The sequence below is a fragment of the Symsagittifera roscoffensis genome, chromosome 5 (genome assembly GCF_963678635.1).
Source record: "Symsagittifera roscoffensis chromosome 5, txSymRosc1.1, whole genome shotgun sequence".
NCBI lineage: Eukaryota > Metazoa > Xenacoelomorpha > Acoela > Convolutidae > Symsagittifera > Symsagittifera roscoffensis.
In genome coordinates, this window is record NC_087066.1 from 25,981,568 (window position 1) to 26,008,126 (window position 26,559).

Consider the following 26,559-nt stretch of genomic DNA (forward strand, 5'->3'; position numbering starts at 1 on the left):
GCTACCGCATTGCTGTTAGTAAAATAATTCCAGTCTTTCACCGTGGCTGTTTTGCGGCTGAAGTCTCCCGTTTGTTTACAAAAGACAATTGTTTAGTAAAGTGATATGTAGGAAGTTCTAGGTTGCCTCCTGTAATGAGTTGCTTTTGTATAATCACTCGGCTAGCTGTTCTGAAGATATATAAACTCAAATAACAATAAAAATAAAATTTTCCCACATTTTCGGCATACTGACACGACACGGCATAGCGCCATTGAATTGAGTTAGCATGTTTTTTCTCAACTTTTGTGGCTAATAATGCGCTTTGCATCCATTCCTATTCGAGACTCATTTTTTTCCTGATCTGTTTGGTACTTATAGGAAAGCCCGGTTTAAATCGCAATAAAACTCGAACAGCAAAAAAAACTTTTCATGTCAAATTCGATCAACTTTTATTTAAAAATGCAGTCAATAACAAAATACAGCGGCATAGGCGAGAAGTAAACGTCATTGAAACCGCGGACTTATCGCCTCATTTGAGAAAGAAAAATTAACGTCAAAAGACTTTATTAGTTTAAAATAAAGAGACTAATGGAAACAAAGAGTCCAATGGAAATATAAGCTCATTTAAAAAGTTAAATCACAGAAATTAATTGAAATTATTAAGCGATGCAAATATAGAACTGATATGATTTGTAAATTAGAACACGTCAATTCACTTTATAATTTGCATCAGAATTAGATATCGTATCGACATTGATCTACTTCTTTAATTTTTCCAGAAACTTTGAAATCGTTATCGGTCAAACCGTTGGACTTCATTATAACATCTAATCTGTTCTTGTAGAACTTCATATTCTGCATGAAAGAGGGCAGTCGAAGACTCTCGTGCTTCATATCACCACTGCCTTCTTTCTTGAGCTTGTCCACGTCTTCAAAAGAGACTTTTCCCAGTTTCATCAGTGCTTGGAAGTCAATGTTTTTCCTGTTTTTGAGAATATTGAGAGCACCAGTTAAATAGACTTGGTCCTTCGCAAAGCACCCTAAAATCAATCGTAGACTAGTTACGAAACAAGGGTTATTATAAATCTAAAAGCTGAAAATAAAGAAAACCTTTACCATTTTGATTATCATAAAATTAGATCACATTTTCTTTACAAAATTCAGTAGGCTTTACATAATGGACAATGAAAGTATGTTTTCGCTGTTTTTACCATCGGTAACTCCTAATTTCAGTGCCCTACCGTTTTTTTCTAGGTAACCTAAAGGAATGCTACTCGAAAGGTTGAATTACCTGTATAGCAGTCCTGATGTAGATTTATTTAACCTGTTTGATCAAAATGATGTGTGTCAAAATTTTATCTGCATCAAATTCAAATTTCAAATTCAATATTGAAGCAGAACTCGGTGCCAAGTCGAAATATACAGGAACGTTATAAATTTTGTGACATTAGTGAGCTTCAGACAAAAAACTCGAAACAGCCACAAAACAGCAACGTACCGCTTAAAGTTTTCCGTTTCATTGTACGATTTAAAGCCGTTTTTTACTGATTTTTGTACTTATCAAAATATTGGAGCCTCACCTGGTTTGCTTGAATCAACTTGACCTCTTTTTGCCCTCATGCAGTAGTCCCACCGTCTGTGGGGATCATGGACAAACTCACCTAACTTGATGAACAGATCTTTAAATGACAGCTTGGCAGCCATTGCTATTGCGAAATAGAGCAGCGCGTTACGAAACAGCAGCGGATCCTGTCTTAGCAATACTGTATGCAAACTAGCTAAGCCTTCCTCAGTAGGGTTCACAGGGTACAGTTTAAACTTCTTCCTGTCTTTATTTTTAGCCCAAGGTTGCACTAAATTGTTCACGCTTCTTACGTAATGTGTACTCAATTCATGACGTAACATCCCTTCAATCCAAGACTCATACATGTCTCCCACTCTAACACACAGCAGCCCGTGAGGTCCATTTAAGCGAGTCATTGACGCTGTTGAGAGCAAGTCTTCGCTAAGGTTTAGAATTATCTCCCCGTCTCCGAAGTTTTCGCGCCGGCAGTAATCTTTGACCAGGTTTATGATCTCTTGGCGAGATAGAAGACGTCCTCCGTTTTCAGATTCAAATTTTTCGTAGCTCCCGTATTTCCGAATGAGGAACTTCATTATTTTAACTGCCTAAAAACAATTCACCTTTTTACATTTCAGTATCTTTCTTTGCGAGAAAACCTATATTTGATCCCAATTTTAATGATTAACTAAAATAAGTATAGCAGGTTGCATTTCAAGCAGCGCAGAATGTTCTGATCACGCTTATTTTTGCAATGAAAGTCCCCCACCCACCACCAACTTAAGATTGATCTTTTTAGCAAATAATGGGAGTCAAATCGGTCAATAAGCAACAGTAATCAGTCAGCTGACAGTAACAAAAACAATGACGAAATTGCAGAATCATAAGATTGGAAAAACAACGATTAGATCGGGCGGGTACTGAAATTTAGTCTAAAAAAAGGAGAATGCAGTTTTTCTCGACAGAGACAACTTATGATTTTTCTTGGAATCTAAATTACATCTTTATAGTGCTTTAATATGATACAACTCATTAAAACTATGCGGAAAAAAACACCAGCTAAACCAAATTTCCTCCGTGAAGTGATCGGAACAAAAAAGGGAAAGATCCATAACCACAAATAAAAGAGCAACATAAAATCAATTCAGACTCTGGTGACAAATGATTTCACGTTACTATGTGAGCACTATTGAGACTATACACAAAGTCAAGACAATGAAACTCACCCTTTGCGATCTAAACAAAATTCGGAGTTAACATTTTTATTTTAAAAAATAGCTTATACTAGAAATATTTTTAATAAGTCATGCAATAACGTCTTCTAAAATATTCCCAATGTTTCATGCAATAATCCTTCTAATGTCACTTTTCAATAAACTGACCATTTGCAACCTTATTTTTCGATGAACCATTACGATTAAATGGCACATAGTACCAGTATATATTTCGAAAACTTGTTTGCGCAAAATTAACATTGTCGCGTGATGAAAGAGCATAAAAATAGAATTGATTGACAATTGAGTTCGTACTTGAGGCAGATACAAGTCGGACGCGTTCGAGTACTTCTGCAGCACCTCAGGAGGAAGTGGGTTGTAGTACTTGAAGGTCGGATTGTAGTCGAACTTCAGCTTGAAAAACTTCGATTTCTCCGCCTCCACATTCACCGGCCGAATGGAGCCAATTACATTGTACTTACACGACTGCTCCTCCGAATCCGAATCAACCACTTCGTCTGCAGCCGCGTCTTTCTGTTCACTCGCCACGTTTCCTGCAACACCAAATTATTTTGAAATAACAAAAGTAAATTGCTTTTCAAGAAGGAAAACACAAATAACTTCACTGATAACAAATCCCATATTATAAGAACACTATTGAGACCAGTCAAAAAAGAAAATTTCAGACAATGTTTTTTGAATAATTACTGACTAGTCTAAACCGTTAAGCTATGAATGTGCAAAATACGCAGACTGGTCGTTAATTATCGAACCAGCGTATTGAAAAAATTTGACCATAAAATACATAGCTTCAGTTTATAAATGCGTTAACTATCATTATAACTGACGTCAAGGATTGCATCAACAATACATGCCAAAATTGTTACCTTTACTTTATATGAAAAGATCAAAAAACTACAACGTATGATAGCTAACAACGTTTTTTTTAGTTCACAGTCATAAAACGCCAACAAATTTCATTTATATCTCAAATATTCTCCCATTTTTACATTTGGATCAAGTTAACAACCCAACCCCCCCCCCCCCCCCCCCCCCCCCCAAATAGACCAAGTTAAGATCCTCCACCCCAGCGCTTAATTTAAATTAAATTTGCTAACCGCTGCATGTAAAGTGCTCGATTCTGATTGGCTGAAAATTCCCAACTTAGAACCAAGTTAACATCCTGCCCTCTAAAAGCATTTGGGGGGGTGGGGGGGGGGGGAGGGAGGATGTTAACTTGGCCCTTACATTTGTTTAGGTAATTGTCCCTTTCACTTAGTTTACCCTCGTTTCGGCTTCATTTTCATTTTTAGGAGTTCATCCATAAAGGGGTAACGCTAGCGCATAGCAAACCTGAATTCTTTTTAGAGCCACTCTGTGCATTCGCATCATTATTCGCTCTATTGCCAACAGATTTCTTTGGTTCTTTCTTCATATTCTTCTGATCGATAATTGTGGAGGTTAAGGATTCTTGCTCCATCGGATGTTTCCTGCTAGTTTCATTTGTAGCAGTTGGATTATTTCCATTCCTTGCTAAATTTTTCGCTACTTTAGGAGCTGGTTTTTTCTCTATATCCTTGTTTTGCTTTTTAATCTGTTCTGATTCCGGAACCTTGTCACTCACATGTTCGTCTAACTTTTCAGCTTTTATCTCTACCTTTTTCATTTTATTTCTTTTTGCCATTTTGTTGTTCTTATTCTCTTGTCTAACATCAACTTGAGCAAGTTCTGCATTTTCAACTAGTTTTTCGGAAGGCGTTTCTCTATTTTCCTTTTCCATTTTTGCCTTCCGTTTCTTTGTTGACTTTTTTGAGGTCTTTAACTCTTCAGAATCATTGTTTGAATCTTTGTTTCTAGTTAGACTTTCGAAGCTCTCGAAACCATTTTCTTTCTTCTTGCTGTCCATTGTCTTTTCGCTGTTTTCCCCATTTTCAATAACACTAGCCTGCAGTAGGTCTCTATTTAGTTTCTTCAGTTTTCGCACATGAGGTTTTTTACTTTCTAGTTCTTGGTTATCATCGATTCTTTCATCTTGATTGGCTGCACTTTTGCTTTTATATCTAAGTCCCATTTCTAATTCCACCCGGCTACTGTTACCATCAAACTTTTGCGGCGAGTTTGATTCAGCGCCTATTTCATTATTACATTGAGATTCGAGGTCTAGCACAACATCCATAATTTCTTCGATGTCTAATTGCTCAACTTCTTGGTAATTGTTATTTCTATCTATTTGGGAGTTTTCTATTTTCGCGCTACTTTTGGCAGTAAAGATCGGCTTTTTCAAGGACGCTTTCGATGTGTCTGAAGTTTGCGGGTGTAAGTTTCTCTGAATTTCAGCAGTTTTGTAGCTAGGCAGTGACGGGTTGACGTACATATTATTATCATCGTCCGCTTCCCGAGTAACTTTAGTTCGTATTAATCGTTGATAAATATCTGGTTTTGCATTTGCAGATATCGCGAGTTCATCTTTCTGGGGTTTTGATTTCATTTTCAATTTTGGAAAACTTGATGCTATTTCAGGTGTTCGCTTTTGATTATTCACTAGCATTTCACTATTAATAGGTTCGAGCTTTTCCTTTTTCACCGCATGCGACTTTCCAGGTTTCAATAGATCGGCCTCTGCTTTCTTGATTTGCTGATTCAGAAAATGCATAGGGCTGCTGAAAAAAAACACATTTCAAGTGAATGCCGACAATAATGAAAAAAATCTGAGGAGATAAAACAAACTTACTCCTGAGATCGCGATAGTCGCAATGAAGTATTTTCTGTCCCGATTATTTTCTTCTGATTGCTACTCTGTCTGTAACAAAGCGCTGATTAGAACAAACCTTGGAAGAAATCCGATTGTGATTCACGGTGAACAACATTTGGACTCATATAAACACCAAATCTTAGCAAAAGTACCCACATCAGCAAACATGGTTACAACTTATTTGGAATTTCGACACAGGCAAAGCTGAGCTTCGCGTCACAGGCGACAAGGAAAACTCTGATTAGAGAAAAATCATAAATGAAAAAAAAACAGCCAACAGTTGGAAAAGTGTAAGAACAAGGAAACCGGAAAAATTTATTCAGCTTTCGAGATTCAAAGAAAAGTTATATCACAATTGGTCAAGCTCTTTGAATTTCAAGAAGTGTTTTTCATCAGCCCTTCTTCCTAAAATTATCCCATTTAGAAAAAAAACTGGATGAATGCAATTTTTCGTTCCGCTGGGAATTCAGAAAACTAAGGTCCATATTTGACGTTTCCGTGGCCTTTATACTTTTGCTGTTCGATATTGGAGTTGAATGGCTGCTGAATGGATATAATATACCGTATCTGGCGGATGGATAATACGGGTATACTGTCGTCTACTGTTATGCGAGCTGTTCAATTGGTAATGTTATTTAGCACTACTGGCTATCAATTGTATTTAGATTGGATTCATTATTTAGATATGTCTCGAGCGGTAAAGACCTATCTTGCTTTAAAGGATGCTGGTTCCGATTCCTAGCTTCTGATATTTCGCAAGTCGATCGGCGCAAGTAAGAGCATGATTGGAATAGTATATTAAGTTGATCTCTATTCAATTGATTCGTAGCTCGGTATAAATCTCCAATGATTGGTATTAATTACCATCAATGTTTACATAGTTAAATAAATATATGATGCAGCTCTATTTTAACATCAAGGTGAATTATGTAATCTATTCGGTTCAGATGGTTAATTAGAATGAATGACATCATGAAGGGATGATGTCACACAACCTCACAAGAAGAAGTCTTCCCGGGTGGTTGAAGTGTTTCATCAGATACATTTACAATAATTCACATAATAATTTAAGACTGCTTTGATTAAGAATATGTACAAGTATCAATATGGTATGGGTCTATCAAAAGTTATATCGCAATAATTTAATAAACTCATAATATTAGAAGCACAGTTTATTAATTCAATTTATAAAACGAGAGAAGATAAATTATTTTAAACTTAAATGGGAGATAATTTTTAAGCAAGCCACCTTGAGTCGGGGTATGGGAGTTAAAGTGATAGATGATAAGGATAAATTAATGATATCATGATGTATTCATTTGTCAACTGTAACTAAATTTCCACGGCAAGAACTGTCGTGTGGAGTAGCTGAATAGTTTTGGTCGTCGTTTCGTTTTAATTTTTGATATCGCTGTCTTCGTTCGTTGTTGCCTTTGATTCTTTTTGTGCTCGTTTGATGCTGAAGTCTTTTTGATATGAGGCGGTGTGGTTCCAATCGTTGCCTCATAGATTGTGAATTGATTATCAACAACTTAACAGTGATATGTTTTGTTGATTTCTTCACGATTTCTTTTGAAAATTTTCAACTAGCTTAGCAATTAGTACTTTATATTACTTGCTAAAAGGTTGATATTTCATTTACTGTTCGTTGTCTATTTTTCAGAAGTCTTCTGGTCTTCATCGTATGGGCGTTTTGTGCCTTTATTGGCCTTACTCCCTGAATGAAGGTGATCGACTTTTTTCTTTGAAAAAGTCAAAATTACACATTTCTACGATGTTTTTGCATTGATCGCGATCATCGTATTGTGTGTAGTGTCTGGCTTTTTTTTTTTTTTCAGTTCTTTTCTTCTACTGTAGCTGCACTTCACTCCTATAGGCTATTCAGACAATTTGCTGGTTCGCCTGAGCAAAATTTGGCGTCAGTTAGAGTAGTTGATAAATTACTTTTTTTTTTTTTTTTTCCATTAATTTCGTTTATCTTTTTTTGATATCTTCTTGGCATTCAAGATTCGCGTGTTGTTCTTCAGTATCACTGACAACCTTTTAGGGTTGCCTAACAAGCACATTGGATGTTTGTTGGCTCATTTGAACGCTTTCTTTCTGAATTTCTGCGAAGATATCCCTCGAATTTTATATTTTTTCTTGTTTTGCCTATCATAATACATGGGAATAGTGTAAATTGATGTATTTCTCCAAATTTTGATCTGCTAGTGGATCGACTTCCTGCCTGTTCCTTATTGGTGGTCTAATGATTACTGAGCCCAAAAAAATTGGTTCTTCGTTAGCTAAAATTTTTGGGGGGAGCAGAAACTTTTTATTCGTAATGCTTAAACATGGGCAACAGGTGGATTTTTCGAGATCTCGCGAAGTTGACTTCTCCTAGTGAGCCGACTTCCTGCCTGTTCCTCATTGGTCGTCTAATGATCACTGAGCCCAAAAAAATTGGTTCTTCGTTAGCTAAAATTTTTGGGGGGAGCAGAAATTTTTTATTCGTAATGCTTAAACATGGGCAACAGGTGGATTTTTCGAGATCTCGCGAAGTTGACTTCTCCTAGTGAGCCGACTTCCTGCCTGTTCCTCATTGGTCGTCTAATGATCACTGAGCCCAAAAAAATTGGTTCTTCGTTAGCTAAAATTTTTGGGGGGAGCAGAAATTTTTTATTCGTAATGCTTAAACATGGGCAACAGGTGGATTTTTCGAGATCTCGCGAAGTTGACTTCTCCTAGTGAGCCGACTTCCTGCCTGAGTCCTAGTTGGGCCTTGAAGGTATTCCACGGGTTCAAAGCGGTTGCATTACGTATATTTCGACTTGGGTGTCAGTTTTTCAGAAAAGCTCAACTTGAGGAAATGAGAGTTTTCTCGAAATTTTATACTTTTTCTGTTTTATTTTGGTTTTTTCGTGACTTCAATTGTATCGATTGGGTGGTTTTGGAGCTTACATTGTTAAGAATGCATGCATGAACGTTACTAGCTGATATCGTGATTTTTCGTCACACATAAATAAAGATTTTGATGTTCGTTTTTTCGAAAATGTCGCAAATTAGGCTGAAAACTCTGCTTTCTTTCAATTTGTCGAGTCCACATCCGATTTTCGGCATGGCTATAGCGTTTATTCCCTTCTGCAGTAGCTGCTGCTTCATGCAGTTGAGGCTTCTTGACAAATCGTAGTATGTTGGCTTGTCAAAAAATTGTGGTTTTGTGACTAAATTGAAAATTGACTTGTTTTCCCAAGGCAAAGAAACTGAAACTGATGATCCAACTATCGGTGTTTCAATGCTTTTTAGGGTTGGTTTGATGCATGGGTAGGCGCTGCTGATCTGCTGTGCTACTCCTTTTGCCATTTGAAAGTCACTTGAGACGCAGTGAGCTATAGAGCCAGGGAACTGTAGGACATCACCTGATCCCACAAAGATATTTGGTTCATATATTGCATTTACCGAGTCTTTGCTGCTTCCAGGTCCATCTTTTTGTTTAGTGAATTGTTTCGCTCGTTTAACGCTGTCCATAATAATGTTCCTTTTCGAATCCCGTGAAGGAAAGTCTTCATTCGCCGCCTCCGCTTTCTTTCGTATGTTTGCTTTATTGTCCTTTTGCGTTGATCGTGGAATGAATGTAACTGGGGCCACTTCGTGTCCGTCAACGGTTCGGAGTCCATACTTTCGCGGTTGTTTTGGGCGGCTGGGTATTGGGTGATATCGAACATCATTACTAAACCGAATTTGGGCGTGAATTCGGTCTCTAGCTTCAGCTGCTGCTTTTCGTCTGACAACTGGCTGTGGTTCGCGAAACAATTCGTCGAGGTTGTATCCCTCAGGATCAGAGTTGTTGCTGGTTAATCTGTCAGTGACCTGTTCATCAATGATATCCATTGGTGGCGCTGCTGGTAGTTCAGCGAGTGGTAATTCATGCACATGTACTGCTCCTGGGATTGGGGGTGGATCCGGCGGTGGTGGTATTACTGGTACTGGGACCGGTAATGGTACCACTATTGGTGCTGCTGGAATTGGCATCGGTGCAGGTGCTGCTGCAACTGCTGGCGCTCCAAAGGGCACTGATAGTCTGATTCTAGCTGGTGCGGCTGGTTGATCGGTTTCGTCAGGATTATCAGGTTGGATCTCATCTAAGAGTTTCGGCAAGTTTTCGTCGAAAAGTCCTGGTTCGCTTCGGTATTTTCCGAGTGAAGGATCCGTTTGAAACTTCGTTGGATCTATTGGATTGAGATCTTCTGGTTGATGCTGTGGATCAACTGGTCTGAGACGAATTCGGTGCACACATTGGGTGTAGTTAGTTCCAACTTTCCGAATTATATAGTTCGAATTTGTTAACACTTTCTCAACTCTGTACAGGGGTATCCAGACTTGCATTGATTTGCTTCCAAAGTCTGACTGTGTAGTCAGCAGAGGATTTAGTAGTAAACAAAATGATTCGACTGAGAGGCTGCGCAAGTGCCTTTTGATCGTAATATCCTCGATACTTGTGGTACGAAGAAATCAAGTTCTTTTTTGTTTCTTTGAACTTTTCTAGCATCGCGTCTTGCATTGCCGTAACGAAGTCTGATTCTGCTGTTACTGATTCCATTGCTTTCGTCGAAAAGCGAAGATCAAGTGGTTTTGTTGGTTCTCTTCCATGAAAAATGGAGCTAGGGCAGCATCCAATTGATGAAGAGTACGACGTATTGTGAATGAATGTTGCCAATGGGACATATTTGTGCCAGTCTGACCATTGTTCATTAGTATTCAGCTTCAAGATCCTTTTTAGAGGTCCATGAGATCGCTCGACAAGACCAATTGATTGTGGATGTTTCAGCGTTGCGTGGTTGATTTGAACTTCTAATAGAGTTGTCAATTCATGCATTAGTTCTGACGTGAATGTCGTTCCGAGATCTGCTATGATCTTTTTCGGTATGTAGCTGTGCATGAAAAATATTTTCGTGAGTTCCCTTGCTACTGTATCAGCGCTAGCGTTTGTCAATGGTGCTGCAAACAAGTATTTCGAGAAGACATCGATTCCAGTTAATACAAATTTGTACACTGGTGACTTCAGTGGTCCAACGATATCGATTTGCATCATGTCTCCAGGAAAACATTGCAATGACGAGATTGGTTGCAATGGCGGAATTTGATATTTTGCAGATGCTCTTTTGAGTTGCAAGCATGTTAAGCAATTTTTGATTGTGTTAGTTAAAAATTCGGTGAATCCTGGAAGGTAGAATCGTTTTCTGAACTCTTCTGTGGTCCTTGTCATTCCCAGATGTCCACCGGTTCGCGAGTTGTGCAGTCGGTACACGACCTCGTTCCAAAGATGTTTTGGTAGGCAGTATTGCTTATGTTTTACGTGTCCCGTGTCATCGTAGAAGTTTCGATACAGTACTTCGTCGTCGATTATCAGTCTATTGAATTGTTTAGCATATTTTTTCTTGCGGCTATTTTCGTATGTCAGATTGGGAACTTGTTCGTTTCGTTTCCAATCCTTAACTTCTACTATATCATTATCTTCGTCTTGTTCATTTTTCAAGTCGAGTACTTCGTGACTCATATTCAGGTCACTGAAAACATCAGCAGGATCAGGGTGTTGTACTGCTGCGATGATTGGTCTCGTTATTCGGACAAAGTTTTGTGGTTGAATGGTTGCACTAGCTTCCTGTGAGCTTAGCTCTCTCATGACGTTTTCATACAGTCCGAGTTCAAGCAGTTGTGCTCTGAGGTTGTCGTCGATCTTCTTCTTTTCAGGAAATGCATCATCCATTGAGTGGATCAGGTTGAGAGATGCATCCGGTAGTTTCGCTGTCGTGTCGATTTGTATCTCACGCACTGGTATTTTGTCCGTCAATTTCAGTGACAATGAAGCTGATGGGTCAGTTTGCATTCGTGACAAAAAATCTGCTGCATAGTTTGCTTTTCCAGGTATATGAGCGATAATGATGTTGAATGACATGACGCGGTCCAAGAAATTCCAAACCGAGGGTGGAATAGTCTTCGCTTGGAAAAATTGTGTTAAGCTTCGATTGTCAGTCAGTATTATCACTGGTTTTGATGATCCCCAGATGAAATGAGAAAAATGATCGAGGGCAAAATATAGTGCTAAGAACTCTTTATAGTAGATGGAGAACTTCAGTTGTGCTGTGTTGAAGAGTCTTGAACCAAATGACACTGGTGCATACGTTTTCATTTCACCTTTGTTGTCAGTTTTCACATAGTCTTCAACCATTAGCACGAAACCTGTTCCATGATAGCTTGCATCACATAGTATTACATATTGTAATCCTGGTTTTGGTAAGCGGAGCGTTATGTCCGTTGCCTGAATTAGATCATGTTTTAGCACTTCGAGACTTTTCTGATGCTCTTCATTTGTTTGAAATGCTATATCTTTTCTGGGTAGGCGATAGAAAGGTATCAGTTTTTCACCTAAGCTTGGCATATAATTCCGGAAGAATTGAACAAATCCGATTAGTCTTTTAACTTGTTTTACAGTTTGCGGCATTTTAATTTTCTTAAGGAACGTCGAAATTTTCTCTTGTTCAGGTGATATTCCTGCTGGTGTAATTATATTACCAAGGAATTTCATTCGTTGTGTTCCTATTTCACATTTGTTCGGTGATAATTTTAATCCCGATTTCCTTACACATTCGAAAATTTTTGAGAGGGTCGGTATTAGTTCATCAAAATTATTCACTGCACTTCCTATGTCATCCATGAACTGTGTACATAAGTCGGCTGCTAAGCATGGGTCAAGATAGTGCCGTATGAATGAACTAAAGCCCGTGACTGATTTGCTTAGACCTTGAGCTAGGCATTTGTATGCATAAGTTCGTGAACCGAAATTAAATGCCAAAAGTTGAACTGAAAGGTCATCTGCCATTTGCACACAGTGGTATGCTTGCGAACAATCAAGTTTGGTAAACAAGCTCTTTCCTGCGAAGTGGTTTGATGCATCTGTCATGTTTGAGATCGGAAAGTTGCTGTTGATATAGTCATTCTTCAGTGAATGATTTATTCTTCTGAGGTCAATCAACATCCGCAATTTACCAGATGGTTTTCGATGTGCAAACAATGGACTGCTATATTTTGAATGTGACAATGTTGTTATAAGTCCATAATAGTGCATTAGGGCAAGTTCCACTGTCAATTCTTGTCGCAAATGTATCGGCGTAGGTGGGCCTTGTGTGTACAAAGGTCGTGTGTGTTCCGGTTTCAGTTTGATTTTGAGGTCGGAATTGTAACCAACATCAAATCTATGTTTGGCGAAGATGTCCGAAAATTCAACAAGCAAATCTTCTACTTTTGACCTTTGGTCATGTGTCAATACCGAGTTCTCCCACTTAAAATTCTTGATAAATGTCAATCGATCTTGAAAGTTCATTTTTGGTTCAATTTTTTCAAGACCTTGAAAAGGAAGAATTTGGTCGTAAATGTCACGTTGGATTTGTGGAAGTAATACAGGGTTTTGACATGTTTCAGGAGTAGGAAACCAAAATTTTTCATACTCAGGTTGACGTTGCTGTTGAGACTGCTGATTATCACAATGTTGCTGAATTAGCTCGTTAATGCCCATTTCAATATCGTCTGGATTATTCATTTTTGCAAAAGCAAGCATTTCTGCATCAATTGGTATTAGATTTTCTGCTTCAGTTAGAGTCAGAATTGAAAATTTTCCAATTTCGGTTTTGAAAGGCAATGTAACATGATGATCAGTGATGTTAAAGGCTGTGATGTATAGCAGGTTATTTGTCAGAACTTCACTAATTGAGGAAGTGAATGCAATTTCGCAATTTTCTTCAAATTCTTTCGATGGCATTACGATTCCGGTTGTTTTTGCCATGTCCCGGCATGCGTCCTTTAAATGACATTCCACCAGAATGGTTTGATGCGGAGCTATTGTTTGACGTTTTGTTAGAATTAACGGGAATTTTTTCACTCGATTAATTCTTCTAGGCTCGTTTGGAGGTTTTATTTCGTTGATTTGCAGAGTCAAATCTGGGAAATGAAGTAAATTATACTTGGCACAGATATGAATGTGGTGTTTTTTGTAGAAAGGGTTTCCTAGAATTATTGAGTTGGCTGCATGTAGAACGAGAAAAGATTCTACAAATGTCATGTCTGCCAATTTAAATTCCAGTGTTACTTCTGTTTCAATTGGCACGAGTTGTCCTCCTGCCATTCTTACTCTCTTAAGTTTTGATTCACTTATTTTAAGAGGGCGGTATAAAGATTTTTCATCTTTTAAGTCGTCAAATGTCTGTTTTGAGATGACATTTGCGCAGGCTCCTGTATCAACCAGGGCTCTTCTTTGTAATCCCGATGAGAATCGTAATTTTGTGTACGTCAAAACTGTTCCTTCCGCAGGAATTACTGCGTAAAGGTTGATTATCTCATCAGGTGGAATTGACGGTTTTGATGATTTAGATGATTGAAATGATTTGGGGGACTGACTCGGTGGCTTGATTAGTTTTTTGGCTGATTCTGAAACGGAAATGATTGACCGTGTCCTTGTGGTTTTTGTCTCCACCAGCATTGGCTTGCCGTATGGTTGAATTTACCACAAATGTCACAGAATTTGGCTGATGCTCGAACCATTGGTTCGAAAGATCCAGATGGAAGTTGAATGTCAGCTTGCGCTGTCTGAGTTCCATTGAATTGATGTTGTTGTGGTTGCAGGTAGTTCGCGTTTTGCTGTACCTGTGCTGGTTGAATCTGCACCATCGACTGATTTTGCTGCATATTTGGGTACTGTTGGTATTGATACCATGGTGGATATTGCTGAGGTGCAATTGGTCCCATATTTTGGAAATTAGTCTGATTATTGTTAAATCCAAAATGATTTTGCCAGTTAGATCTGTTTTTTCCTTTCCTGCCACTTTGCTGCTGTCCAGGCCAATTATTTTGGTTTTGGTTACCACTGCACTGACTGTTTTGGTTTGCGTTGTTCTTGTTTTGATGAGAAGGCGGATTCAATTGTTTCTTTGACTGCTCAGTTATTTGTGATCTCATTTCGTTGATCTGCTTCTCAATTTGTTCCTGATTTGTGGACAATTTTGTGAGAGCACTGATCAAATTTTCTGAGACTCTGTCGTTTACTTCATTAAATCCGTCTTCCGGGTAGTCTTCGTTTCGGCAAACTTCTCGGATCATGATCTGCTTCTTCGTCAAATTACACAATTCTTGGACAGTAGTTGCTTGTGGTTGCTCCATCAATTTTGATCGCAGCCAGTTTGGCATTCCTTTTATGAACAATCGTTTAATTTGTTCATTGCGATTGTCATTTACTGCATCTATTCTTTCTTGTCGTTGTGCAGTTTCTCGGTGAAATCGCGCTGTGTCTGCTACTAATGGTGCTCCGTTTAATGCAACATCGATTGGGTCGACAGCTGGCAAATCTGGGGTTGGGTACGCTCGTTGCGCTTTATTTGTCAAGTTCACCAAGAAGTTCTCGGGTGAATCGATTTTAGGATCGTAACGTAGCTGTTCTAATTTCAGTACATGGATTTCTTGAAGCTGGGGATTGCAGAAATGATCCCTTAGGGCGCCAAGACTATTCTCTACGTTCGCTCGAATTGCTGCTGGCAGCGTTTGGTAGAATCGTAGTGCCGCTTCTCGTAGGTGTAGTTGCAAGAAGTTCGCTTGCTGACCAGGAGCGATTCCCGCAACTCCGATGTATCCTCGGAACAATTGCTCGAATTGCTGGAAGTCTTCTTTGTCCGTTCCACCGTATGGTGCGACCGAAATTTGCGCGTGTGCCATCTTATTACAGTTGAATGATTATCAGATTTGTGATACAGTTAATGATTGAGCACAGCACTTAGTCGATTTAAGGGGGGCACAAGAAAATTTTGCTAGACTTTCCTTATTTTGGATTATTGAACCTTTATGCATCTATTGCTATTCTGATTTTGGTTATTCTTTCCATCAGGGTTTGCTAATATTTCCGTTACTTCGCTTTTTTTGGTTGGGGAACTTATTAGTTACAATATCAATTTACTGCAAGTGAGTTTTGAGTTTGTTTTTAACTAACTGTTTTGACGTTGGAAACCTTTCATCTACTTCCTTTTCTGCCTCTTCAGTAGCTCACTTGACATACCATCTGACAGAAGTAGAGAAGCTGTAGGTCACAATCCACATGTCTGCTTGTAGATTGGAAAAAGTTGTCAGCTCAGGAGATGTTGAAAAGTTGTGGTTGTCTTCTTTTTTCTCCCTGTCTGTCAGTTGTTCACTGAGTTTTGCTCTGCTGCCAACATCTGAGCATTGCTGTGCTGATCAAGATGTTTTTTTTTTTTTTTTTTTTTCTGCTTCAGCAAAGTAGTGTTGTCACTTTCTGCTCAAATTATGATGTTTGGAATCGCCGATGACTGTTTTGAATCCAGAAGTTGAAATTCCCGCGAAAGTCACCATATAATATACCGTATCTGGCGGATGGATAATACGGGTATACTGTCGTCTACTGTTATGCGAGCTGTTCAATTGGTAATGTTATTTAGCACTACTGGCTATCAATTGTATTTAGATTGGATTCATTATTTAGATATGTCTCGAGCGGTAAAGACCTATCTTGCTTTAAAGGATGCTGGTTCCGATTCCTAGCTTCTGATATTTCGCAAGTCGATCGGCGCAAGTAAGAGCATGATTGGAATAGTATATTAAGTTGATCTCTATTCAATTGATTCGTAGCTCGGTATAAATCTCCAATGATTGGTATTAATTACCATCAATGTTTACATAGTTAAATAAATATATGATGCAGCTCTATTTTAACATCAAGGTGAATTATGTAATCTATTCGGTTCAGATGGTTAATTAGAATGAATGACATCATGAAGGGATGATGTCACAATGGATCCTATCTAAAACATCGCGTACGATGTGAATGAAAAATACGTCTTGTAAAAATTACACACATAAGCGAAGCAGAGCTTGGCGCCGCTTGCAATAGAAAAATGAACGACTCTCACTACTTGCAACGAACCGACAGAAACAAAAAATTAAAAAAATTAAGTTTGCGAAAGAAATCCGAAATCTTGGAACTGAATTACCTTCACCTCCATTTTTCAAACCGAAGGATAGCACTAGTTGTGATAAAACCCACACATAGTATGACAAACCAACCGACTCAAATAAATGAAAGCCAAAACAAAATACAGAAAAAAGTTGAATACCATAATTTTTCCTACATGCATCTTGATTTTGTTTTGAATAAAAAGTCCTTTCATAAAATACACCAAGAGGTAAAATAATTGAAGGCTAAATAAGCATCGAAGCAAAACTTATAGAGGAAAAGTAAGTTTTGCTTCGATGTAAAACTTAAAATGTAAGAAAACGACAAAAAAGCAGCTCTATAAAGTGAAATAAGCCAGCCTTCAAAATAAAAACTTATGCTGTGGCAGATTCGATCCTACCTATGACCAGGATGTTCAGCGTACCCCGTCCTCGCCCCCTATGTTTCACCTGCCAAAATTTGCTATCTGATAAATTCCTATCACTAGCCACAAATAAAGGAGCTACATATGCTAATAAATTGCCAATGCAATGCAGCAAAAGTGGCACCAAGTACCAAATGAAAATCGACACAACTTTGCATGTAAAAATTTAGAATATAACAAATTGAAGGCATCATCACTAACTTTACATGTAATCAATTGGAAACCATAAAACCATAAGTATTATTTTCAACATTTCAACAAAATTAAGCGATATACTGAAATGGAAAACTTTTGAAATCGCGTTTTTATTATTCGTTGTTTGTAAAAAAATAGCTTTTAGGGTTCATTTGATGAAATATTTTAGAGACAAAGAGGAGCTTCGCACCACTTGCGATATCAAAAATGAATTTTTTTGCTATCATGAAAGGGAAATCGTAGAAAATCACCATGAAAACCACTAAGGAAAATCAAAATAATCCAAACTTTTGTCTCCAATGATGTTCAAATTGAGAAGAGCATGTCCAACAAAACAACCAATCGGCAAAATAGTCACAATTCACAAAAATTAATCGAGCAGCGAGTAAAGAATTGTTATTAAATATTAGTTCTCAAACTCCAAATCTTTACGGAAACCCGAAAAATGATGAAAATCTAATTTCTGCTTCATAAGACTGAAATAATGGTCCATAAGGTGATAAAACTAACGCCGAAACTATCTAGGCTGAAAAAAAATTTTACGCAAAAAAAAAAACAAAAAAAGAAAATAAAAATTCAGAGTTTTTAATTTTTACAAATGACATCGAAGAATCGAAACACATTTACAAAAAAATTAGTTTGCAGCACAAGAAAGGTAAGAGACAAGGAAACTAAGCCGACGAAACATGAGCAGACAGCTGATAGGCCGATGACTTTTTTGATATTATATACTTTTGGATTCGAGCCTAGGCCCTTAGAACTTATAAGAAATCGAGCATGTTTGCTGCAAAATTAAACGCTGCTCAAATAACTGCATAATTGATTCCGCGATTTTGTCAAACTAGTTGTTCGCCCGCAAAAATCTATATTCCGATTTGATGACGCTTGCTACTTGAGTTTTCAGGTCCACTATCAAAACGCGTAGAGAAAACTTTTTTGCTCCTTGAACGACTCGAGAAGAGGTGTCTAGACAATAAATTATAGGCAAAAACCCTGTACGCCGAATAAAGAGAAAATAAAATTGATATAATGGAATCGGAGTTGGTAAAAGAACGGGCAGACATGCTCAAAAAATTGTCCGATCTCCTTCTTTCTGTCCTTAGAATCCAGTAGAAATGGAGATGACATGCATCGAACAAACTTATTTACGGGAAAAAAGTCTAGTACCCGATTGCAATACACTTGCTTATCGCAAGGGTAACAAAAAACTACGGTAATATCAATCTTGACGAAAAGTACGTTCTTTGTTTCGACACTTCAAAGTTTCAGATAAATAGTTGATACTGTGTCTCAGTTCAAAGTTAATTGGCATCTAGTACTATGAAAACCTGGCGACGACAGGCACAAACGGGAATGCAAGCTTCACCCATCAAAAAAATCAGAAGTCGAACTTTGCTGAATAAAACTGTACATATATACCCCCTTAGTTTATACTTAAGCTCATAAGTATTTGGTGTACAAGAACAGAGACAGCTAGCATTCGCAAAAACAATATGTCCCAGGCAGAGCATCCTCAAGTATAGCCTGGGCAGAGTAACCAAAAATTTATTCAAATTGAATTTTTTTGACGTTGTTAACCATTTTCGACAAGAGACAATTTTTATACGAAACAGTTTTTTTTGATAAGATTGATTCCATAGGGCGATGAAAGTAAAAAAGCGATTAAAAACACTCTTTGAAAAAATTGACGATTTAAACATAATAACTATGTATTTTCTAAAATTTTCCAGAAAACATTTTTTCGGCTTCCTGGTCTCGACTGACGATGTCGGCAGACTTTCGGGGAAAATATCATTTTTGTGAGTGTGTGTTTTTATGCAAAGACGTATATGAGTTTCATAAATATTGTTGGATTGATATTGTTTTGATATAAGAGCCCCCATTTGAGAAAACTGGATCAGAAGAGTTTTTTTTTCATTTTCCGCTAAAAGCTCTGAAATTTGAAATCCAATTTTGAAACTATAAGTCGCCAATGCCATTGGAGAGCGCATTTTGCCTCCTTTTCAGCAAAACAATTTGAAAGGAACTTAAAAATACGTAAAACGTCGACCGCGAAAAAAAATCATTTTTGAGCGCAATAATTTTATATAGGTTTTCCCGAAAACAAAACAAATAAAAACACAAAAGCTGAGCTTCGCAAACACTAGCCAGAACACGACAAAAACAGCTCTATAAAGTGCAATCAGAACAGGTTGAAATAAGCTTCGAATTGGAAAAAACTCGGCTTCGTTTCGAATTCGATCTGCGACTTAGAGATTATGCGTCTCACGCATTAACCACTCAGTCAAAGACGTTTGATAAATCACAACCACTAGCCCCAAATAGAGCAGAGAACAGATGCTATGAAATTTCCAATGCTACCAATTGTGATTATAGCAAAAATGCGACCAAAGACTAGTACTATAACACTTACGCTCGCAAGCATAAAAACTACTATAAAAACAAAATCAACTGAACTAATTTTGAATTTGAGTCTTGAAAGGTTCCCATGCACGTCATTGCAAAAAAACATGCACTCCCATAAATAAAATTTGTATTCCGAAAGTATGCCGACAGACCAGACCGGCGCAAAATGATCGGCGCCAAAAATTTGATTTTAAAGTTCGATCGTTAAATTTAGCGTTGGGAGCAAATCAAGCCAACAAGAATTGCGAACAAGACCAATTAGCCAAAAAAAAACTCTGGTAGACTGCAGGTAATCAGGTAAAATCATAAATCAGATAAATTTCTAAAAAAAACAAGTTGATTAAAAACAAAGCAGTATATAAAAGCAACAATGGTACCTGGCGATGAATCAACAGGCCGAGCGTTTTTTCGGAGCGAACGCGATCCGAGTTGCGAGGGACGGAGCTACGTAATAGTGCAAAACTTAAACTCATGCGGATGTAAGTGATGACGTCGGCGTAGCTATCGTCCTTTTTTGGATACTTTAATCGACTTTTTTGGTTAAAAATATCGAAAGAATTGGATACTTGAAACGCCATTCATTTCTTTCGCGGGCCAGAAAAATGAAAAACCTTGTTAAAATGGCAGCGATCGTTTAATTCAACTTTCTCAAATCAATGTTTCTCCCTTTTGAAAAAAATAATCGAGTAACACGCCTGGACGTCTTTCCAATTATTAGAGTATCACGCCCTGACGTCTGAAACGATCCAATTACCCGCTGCTATTCTATTCAGACAAGACAGAGTTTGGGAAAGCCACCTTTATTGAGTCGATGAATCTGGCCGTTCGGAGTGTCATGATTCTGACATGGTTCGCCTAAAGAGATGGCCTTGCGATGGGCTCCAAACTTTGTTTATTTAGCCAATATTTGGATGAAGTGTTTCCAGTCGCGTGTCTCTGCTCTATTTCTGAATGTAGCATATCTTTTATAGATGTCACAATTTCCTAGTTGTTTTTGTTTATTTTACTGAGTTTTAACTTTCAGTGTCTGATGATGCATACAAATTATGCGAAAAGCTTCACAATTCCTTCTTCAATACTGATCTTGGTTTTCAACACAACAAAGCTCGCAGCTCCTGAGAGTACCCTGGCAGCACCCAACAACCGGGTAAGGAATTTCAAATTTTGAAAAATTAATTATTAAGTTTTTTGAATGTGTTTTGGAAAAATCACAACAAACGTCATATCAAAACCTACAAAGTTAGAGCAGTCATAATTGGAGACAAAATTGGCAACCCCCTGAGAGAACTCTGATAGCCCCCAATTATATGGTTGGGAATTTCAAATTTTGCAGAAAAAAAATCAGTTACGTTTTCTATTTTTTTGAAAAATCACAAAACGCCATAACTCGAAAACTACAAAGATTTGAGCAGTCGAACTTGGAGCCAAGATTCGCAACCCCTTAGAGTACCCTGAAGCACCCAACTACAGGATAAAAAATTTTAAATTTTGGAGAAATTTTTTTTAAAAGCTTTGAAATTTTTTTGAAAACTCACAAAAAAACGTCATATCTCGAACACTACAAGGATTTGAGCAGTCATATTTGAAGGCAACGTTTGCAATACCTGAGAGAACTCTGATAGCCTCCCATTACAGGAGTGGGAATTCCAAATTTTGCAGAAAAAAATTAGTAGTTTTCTGAAACTTTTAAAAAAAAACTCACTAAAAACGTCAGATCTCAGAGAATAGAAGGATTTGAGCACTCAAACTTGGAGGCAAAACTCACAACTCCTAAGAGTACCGTGACAGTACCCAACTACAGTGTAGAGAATTTCAGATTTTGAAAAAAAAATGATTTAAAATTTTTGAAAAACTCACAAAAAACGTCAAATATATCGTAAATTAAAAAAAATGAGCAGTCATAATTAGAGGCAAAGATCGAAACCCTCTGAGAGTACTCTGATAGATGCGAACTTTAGAGTTGCGACTTTCAAATTTTGAAGAAAAAAAATTTCGTTCAGTTTTCTGAAAATTTTTTGAAAAATCACAAAAAACGTCATATCTCGAAAACTACAAGGATTTGAGGAGTCATATTTGGAGGCAAGATTCAAAATCCTTGGGAGTAACCTGACAGCAACTAACTACAGGGCAGAGATTTTCAAAATTTGAAGGAAAAACATTTCAATTTTTCTGAAATTTTTTTGAAAAAATCACAAAAAACGTGATATCTTGAAAACTACAAGGATTTGAGTCGTCTCATTTGGAGGCACAATTAGCAACCCCTGAGAAATCCCTGAAAGCACAGCAGATACAAGGCAAGGAAATTCATTTTTAGGAAAGAAAAACTATTCAACTTTTCTGAAAAACTCACAAAAAAACTTGATATCTCGAAAATTACAAGGATTTGAGTCGTCTCAATTGGAGGCAAGACTCGCAATCCTTGAGAATACTGACGACACCCAACTACAGGGTTGGGAACTACAAATTTTTAAATATATTTTGTAGTTTGAGTTTTCTGGACGCCAAACTCCCAGCCACTTTGTGAACTCTGACAGCAGCCCACTATTGGGCTGCTTTTTTAACCTCGGTGGAAAAGTCAAACTGGAAAATCGAAAAAAATCTTATCCGTTGCAATACACTATGTAGCTCAAACATGAAAAAATTCTTCCGTTAAGCATCCAAAAACATTATGATAAAAACTTTAACGTGGCGAGATAGTGAAGCCCGCATTCAAAAATATAAAAGATAGATATAAGAAAAGTGATACAAAAATGAGGGATACAAAAAATGATATGAAAGTGATAAAAAAGTGATATAATAAAGTGATTTAAGAAAAAAGATTTTTGAAAAGTGATTTCAAAAATTAATTTTAAAAATGGATATAAAAAAAGTGATATAAAAAAGTGATATAGAAAAGTGATATAAAAAATTATTACAAAAGTGATATAAAGAAGCGATATAAAAAAACTAATACAAAAAAGTAATATAAAACAGTGTAGTAAAAAATGAGGTAATAAAAAAGTGACATAAAGGTATAAAAAAGTGGTATAAAAGGTTTAAAAAAGTGGTACCAAAAAGTTTAAAAAAGTGGTATAAAAAGTGATATAAAAGGTATAAAAAAATCTGAAAAGTTTTTAAAATGGTACAAAAAAGTGGTATAAAAGAAATGTTATAAAAAAGTGATATAAAAAATGCTATAAAAAAGTGATACAAAAAAGATATAAAGAACGTAATATAAAAAAGTGGTACCAAAAGATAGATATAAAAAAGATAAAAGAAATATAGAAGAAATGAAGAAGAAATATAGAAGAACTAAAGAGAAAAATGATAGAAAAAAAATTATACAAAAAAAGGATCGAAAAATGATCGAAGAAAGATCGAAAAAGAAGGATAAAAAAGAACGCTAGCAAAAAAGATAGAAAAAAAAAGATTTGAAAAAATTGAACAGACAATCAAATAATTTAAAAGCAGGTATACAGACAGGGTTTGAGAAAACCACCTTTATTGAGTTGATGAATCTGGCCGTTCGGAATGTCAAGATTCTAACACCTGGCTCAGCAGATACAAGGCAAGGAATTTCATTTTTAGGAAAAAAAACTATTCAACTTTTCTGAAAAACTCACAAAAAACTTGATATCTCGAAAATTACAAGGATTTGAGTCGTCTCATTTGGAGGCAAGACTCGCAATCCTTTAGAATACTGACAGCACCCAACTACAGGGTTGGCAATTACAAGTTTTTTAATATATTTTGTTGTTTGAGTTTTCTGAAAATCTTTGAAAAAAATCAAAAATCGACGTATCTCGTACACTAAAAAGATTTGAGCATTCTTAATTGGACGCCAAACTCGCAACCACTTTGTGAACTCTGTCAGCAGCCCACTATTGGGCTGCTTTTTTAACCTCGGTGGAATAACCACTGAAGTCAAATTGGATAATCGAAAAAAATCTTATCCGTTGCAATACACGATGTAGCTCAAACGCGAAAAAATTCTTTCGTTTAACATCCAAAAATATTATGTTTAAAAGCTTAAACGTGGCGAGATAGTGAAGCCCGCATTCAAAAATATAAAAGATAGATCTAGAAAAAGTGATATAAAAAATGATATAAAAGTAATACAAAAGTGATATAAAAAAGTGATTTAAGAAAAAAGATTTTTGAAAAGTGATTTCAAAAATTAATTTTAAAAATGGATATAAAAAATTATTTCAAAAGTGATATAAAGAAGCGATATAAAAAACTAATACAAAAAAGTAATATAAAACAGTGTAGTAACAAAAATGAGATAATAAAAAAGTGATATAAAGGTATAAAAAAGTGGTATAAAAAGTGGTATAAAAAACTGCTAAAAAAGTGATATAAAAGGTATAAAAAAATCTAAAATTTTTTTTAAAATGGTACAAAAAAGTGGTATAAAAGAAGTGTTAAAAAGAGTGATATAAAAAAGTGCTATAAAAAAATTGATACAAAAAAGATATAAAAAACGTAATATAAAAAAGTGGTACCAAAATATAGATATAAAAAAGATAAAAGAAATATAGAAGAAGAAATGAAGAAGAAATATAGAAAAACTAAAGAGAAAAAATTATAGAAAAAAGTTTATACAAAAAAAGGATCGAAAAATGATCGAAGAAAGATCGAAAAAGAAGGATAAAAAAGAAGGCTAGCAAAAAAAATTTAAAAAAAAATTTGAAAAAATTGAAAAAAATCGAAAAAAGAAAGAAAACCCAGATTAAGATAAAGAGAAAGAAAGATTGGAGAAAACCGTTTGACAGTAGCAGTGCTTTGAACTGAAATGGGTAGACAGACAATCAAATAATTTAAAAAGCAGGTATACAGACAGAGTTTGAGAAAACCACCTTTATTGAGTTGATGAATCTGGCCGTTCGGAATGTCAAGATTCTAACACCTGCCTCGCTCAAAGAGATGGCCTTGCGATGGGCTGCAAACTTTCTGATTATTTAGCCAATATTTGGTTGAAGTGTTTCCAGTCGCGCGTCTCTGTTCTTTTTCTGAATGTTCAGCTCTTTTATAGATGTCACAGATATTTCGTTGTTGTTTTTGTTTATTTTATTCAGTTTTAACTATCAGTGTCTGATGATAAAAAAGAGAAGAATGAAAAAAGAAGGATAGAAAAAAAAAGATAGAGAAAAAAAATCGAAAAAGGATCGGAAAAGACATACAAAGAAAAGATAAAAAAAAGATCGAAATAGAAGGATCGAAAAAACAGATAAAAAGAGATAGAAAAAAGTACAAAAAAAAGATCGAAAAAGACGTATCGAAAAAGGATAGAAAAAAAGGATTGAAAAAAAAAAGATGAAAATAATAGAAAAAAAAGATCGAAAAAGAAGGATCGAAACAAAAAAGGTAGATAAAAAAGATCGAAACAGAAGGATCGCAAATAAGACAGAAAAAAGATAGAAAATCCAGATAAAGAGAAAGGAAGATTGGAGAAGACCGTTTGACATTAACAGTGTTTTGAACTGAAACGTCCAAACCAAATTGAAAATTAAAAAATTAGGAGACGGGTAGACAGACAACCAAATTAATGTAAAAAAGCAGGTATACAGACAGACAGACTTAATTTGGACTCGAAGAAAAATTACTGACATTGCGGAAAACTAATTTAAAAACTTTCTTAAGCATTGCAATATATGATATAGCTATAACTATAAAAATTCTTTCGTTAAACATGCAAAATGAGTATGCTTAAACATGGGAGATAGCTGTCAGTAGCATTCAAATATAGTATAGATATAGATAGATTGATTTCGAAAAAACACAAAGAAAATTTATGGCATCAAATACTTGCTCTATTGCATGATGAAATCCAGAAAACTAATAGAAACGGCCCCAATCATAATACAAGTCCGCGCTGTGGCAACTTAACGGACAGAAAATAAAAAGACAAAGATAGTTCGACTAGTAATTTTTAGAGCAAACCATTGATGACCTTTGTGGTCACACCAAAGCATGCACTTTACAGGCAAAATGAAAAATTCTGAACTTATTTACAATTAAAATAAAAAGAAGTCAACTAGGCGAATTAACAAAAAGTATAGTACCGGTTGCAATACGCTTACTAATGGCGAGGGCGAAAAAATGTTTAACGAAAACTGGGAGAACAATTAAACCTGGCATACCTTGAAGCAACAGGTGGCTTGCGTTTTAACGCCGCCTCTTGATCCTTGCGTTGTTTGTTTTCCATTTTCAAGAGCAACAACTTATGAACATCGTCTTTAGACTTCACATCAGACGGGTCCAACATTGGTGACTCGAATCCCAAAAAGGAACTTCTCAATTTATATCTAGCTTGATAGTCCATAGAAGTGTGGTAACTAGACATCTCGAATTACTGTTGCATAAACTGAAATAAGAAAAACTTTTAACCAATCGATACAAGCTAACTTTCGACCAACCGATACAAGCCAAAGAAACTTTGAACAGAGGTGAAATTGAGCTTCGCACCACGTGCGATACAAAAATGAATATCTATGATAACAATAAAAAGAAAAAAACTTTAAAACAACCTTTATAAATATATATATATAACAAACGCAAAGCCAAAAATACCAGGAACAAAATAACATGCACCATAAGACACTTAACAAGGAGTTTTTAGTAAGCTAGAACAAGAAAGAACACTTCAATTACGATATAAAAACCTATGCATCATTACAATAAACTGTAATGAAGATTAGTTCAGGTTTTCAGATTAAGTTCTTCAGTATTATTTTTTAAGGTCAATTAAACAAATAATTAAAATTCGATGAATTTACTGCTGGAATAAAAACATCAAATTAGGACGTGGCATATACATATAATACAAACGTGTTTTAAGTTTAAACAGTTGAAACTGAAGAATTTACGTAAAATTAACTGGTTATCTATATAAATTTTTCAATGAAAACGGAACCGACTTCATCCATTTGTGTGCGTACCTGCTGGATTAGATTGCATTTGACTAATGTAAAATTCTTTCACTTTTTTTTCGTAAAAGTTGAAATAGTGTTGTCAAATTTCCGTAATTTAACCGACAATTAGTTCCATTTTTTTGTG

The 26,559-nt window shown here is 36.2% G+C and overlaps 1 protein-coding gene across 2 annotated transcripts; it reads right to left on the reverse strand.

Moving 5' to 3' along the window:
* Nucleotides 1-614: 614 nt before the first annotated feature.
* Nucleotides 615-25,867, reverse strand: LOC134846894 (uncharacterized). 2 transcript variants are annotated; one of them, XM_063864309.1, is made up of 6 exons: nt 25,644-25,867; nt 5,489-5,557; nt 4,111-5,417; nt 3,073-3,311; nt 1,644-2,151; nt 615-1,022 (listed from the first exon to the last, which is right to left on the reverse strand). In XM_063864309.1, the coding sequence occupies exons 1-6, from the start codon at nt 25,844-25,846 to the stop codon at nt 718-720; spliced, it is 2,631 nt and encodes an 876-aa protein (XP_063720379.1). In that variant the 5' UTR covers nt 25,847-25,867; the 3' UTR covers nt 615-717. The 2 variants fall into 2 exon arrangements, with proteins under 2 accessions (XP_063720379.1, XP_063720378.1); XM_063864308.1 differs by having other exon boundaries at nt 1,563-2,151.
* Between the last annotated feature and the right edge of the window lie 692 nt (nt 25,868-26,559).